General features: G+C 41.3%; 1 protein-coding gene across 1 annotated transcript in view; it reads left to right on the top strand.

Moving 5' to 3' along the window:
* Positions 1 to 1,883, top strand: part of LOC106530869 (atlastin-2) — a gene marked incomplete in the record, with an annotated part of 43,224 nt that overhangs the window by 23,593 nt on the left and 17,748 nt on the right. Inside the window, 1 exon segment of the mRNA XM_014026579.1 lies at positions 958 to 1,096. Coding sequence (XP_013882033.1) covers positions 958 to 1,096 — 139 coding nt within the window.

The raw sequence follows: 1,883 nt of genomic DNA, 5'->3' as shown, positions 1-1,883 counted from the left end.
TTAAAATATATGTTTATCAAATAAAGTTTAAGGTTACAACTAATCGGGGATCGCGTTAAGTTTCAATGTCACTGTTATATCTTTCCAGGACAATGTATTATTTTTCCCCCAATGTTTTAGTTTTCAGGGCCAGATCTCTTTTTGAATGTCAAAGTAAGCTGTCACTGTTTTGCCTCCATATTGTGGTGGCAGCAGGTCTCCGGAGAGGCGTGTGTGCTGGTATTAGTAGCAATGACAAGTGATCAGACTGGCMCAGGTGTGGTAGTTGTTTAGCTCTGAATCTCAGCTAGATATTAGAATAGACCCTATCCAGTGTGTTGGCTCCTCCGGTGGCACATTTAACGTTTCCTCAGGATAGCAGCTCTGTTGGTTGTTAATGGTACTCTGTAGACTCAGGACCATGTTAGCATTAGCATCTGGTGGAATAAACAGCCAGTAATCATTACCACACTAAAGTCCCGGTTTAAAGATGGGTCTACATTTCACAGCAATGCATTACAGATCAGTGGAGAGGTAGCCATCTACAGTTAATGTTTTTGCACCAGTTTTTTTTTATTTACACACAAGAAACCCCTCCTCTGCATTGGAGTCCGCGCTTATGTAGCTGGTTAGCTCGATAGCAGAGTCGGGTATACATTTGTTGAGCCATGTTTCTGTGTCAGCGCACAAATGTCCTTGACCGTATGGGATGTTGTGATCTGGAGCCTTACTTCATTTATTTTGTTGACGAGGGATCTGCGTTAGCCAAGAAAAGACTGGGGTGCAGAGGTTTGTGAGGCGAGGCTTTGTTAGTGCGCCGGGCCTGCAGCCTTGCTTCTACTTTCTCTCTCTATGCTTCCTCATCCATTTGCCACCGGGGATAGTAATCTACACGGCATGCTGCAGAATATCTGAAATGTAAGTGCTATCATGTAATCCTCTCAGTCACTAATAACTGACAGTTACACTTGTGTTCAGGTGAAACAGAACCAACACGAGGAGCTGCAGAATGTCCGAAAACACATCCACTCCTGCTTCTCCAACATCAGCTGCTTCTTGTTGCCACACCCTGGCCTTAAAGTGGCAACGAACCCTCACTTTGACGGCCGACTCAAAGGTAAAGGTCAACRCCAGGTTGCCACCAACTTACTCTGCAAGGGGTGGGGGAGGGATGTAACGCTGCGTTATGTAAAAACGCCGCAATATGTTACGTAATAAAATCTGRCGTCAAAATATAATAAAACTGTACTAAAATTGCAATATGTAATGAGGCAAAACRTAATAAAAGTCTTCAACGCATTTTAGAAAACTTACTTCTGCATTATGTAATATTACATTTTGCAGCGATTGTTACAAAGTGCGGTGGTTGTTCTTGTTAGAAATTAAAGTGTAATAATGTGATCCATTATGTAATAAAGCATCACGCCTTTGAGAGACGCACCTGTGTTAACAGAAACATTTTCCTACCTTCCATTTGCTTTTTAAAGCATGGGTTAACATTTTTCTGAAATACAACCAGTGAGTGTTGGGTGACTTCGGTCCGGCCCGCCAAAAAGAAAAAAAACTTTTTTTAAATTAAAAAAACACTCAAAGCAGCTCTTAGATCAGTCCTCTTTCTCTACACCACAGAGAACAGATCCAGATACAGATCCAATGTCGCCGATGATCACCTCTCCTTTACTTCACATCACCACTCTAAATTTTCATACACTTGTTAAAACCCCAGAAGATAAACTGGACTTGTCCTTGTTCTAATTAGCAGGAGCAGCTGATCAAAATATAGAATTTACTGCTTTCAACAAAGTGTGAAATGATTATTAAGCAGGATTAAGTACAATATATTTATTGTTTTGTTTTTTTTGTGTGTGTGTGTGTGTGTGTGTGTGTGTGTGCAGTGCCCTGAG

This window comes from Austrofundulus limnaeus, unplaced genomic scaffold (assembly GCF_001266775.1).
Source record: "Austrofundulus limnaeus strain Quisiro unplaced genomic scaffold, Austrofundulus_limnaeus-1.0 Scaffold569, whole genome shotgun sequence".
Classification (NCBI taxonomy): domain Eukaryota; kingdom Metazoa; phylum Chordata; class Actinopteri; order Cyprinodontiformes; family Rivulidae; genus Austrofundulus; species Austrofundulus limnaeus.
The sequence above is the reverse complement of the archived record's forward strand: the minus strand, read 5'-3'. Positions and strand labels throughout refer to the sequence as shown.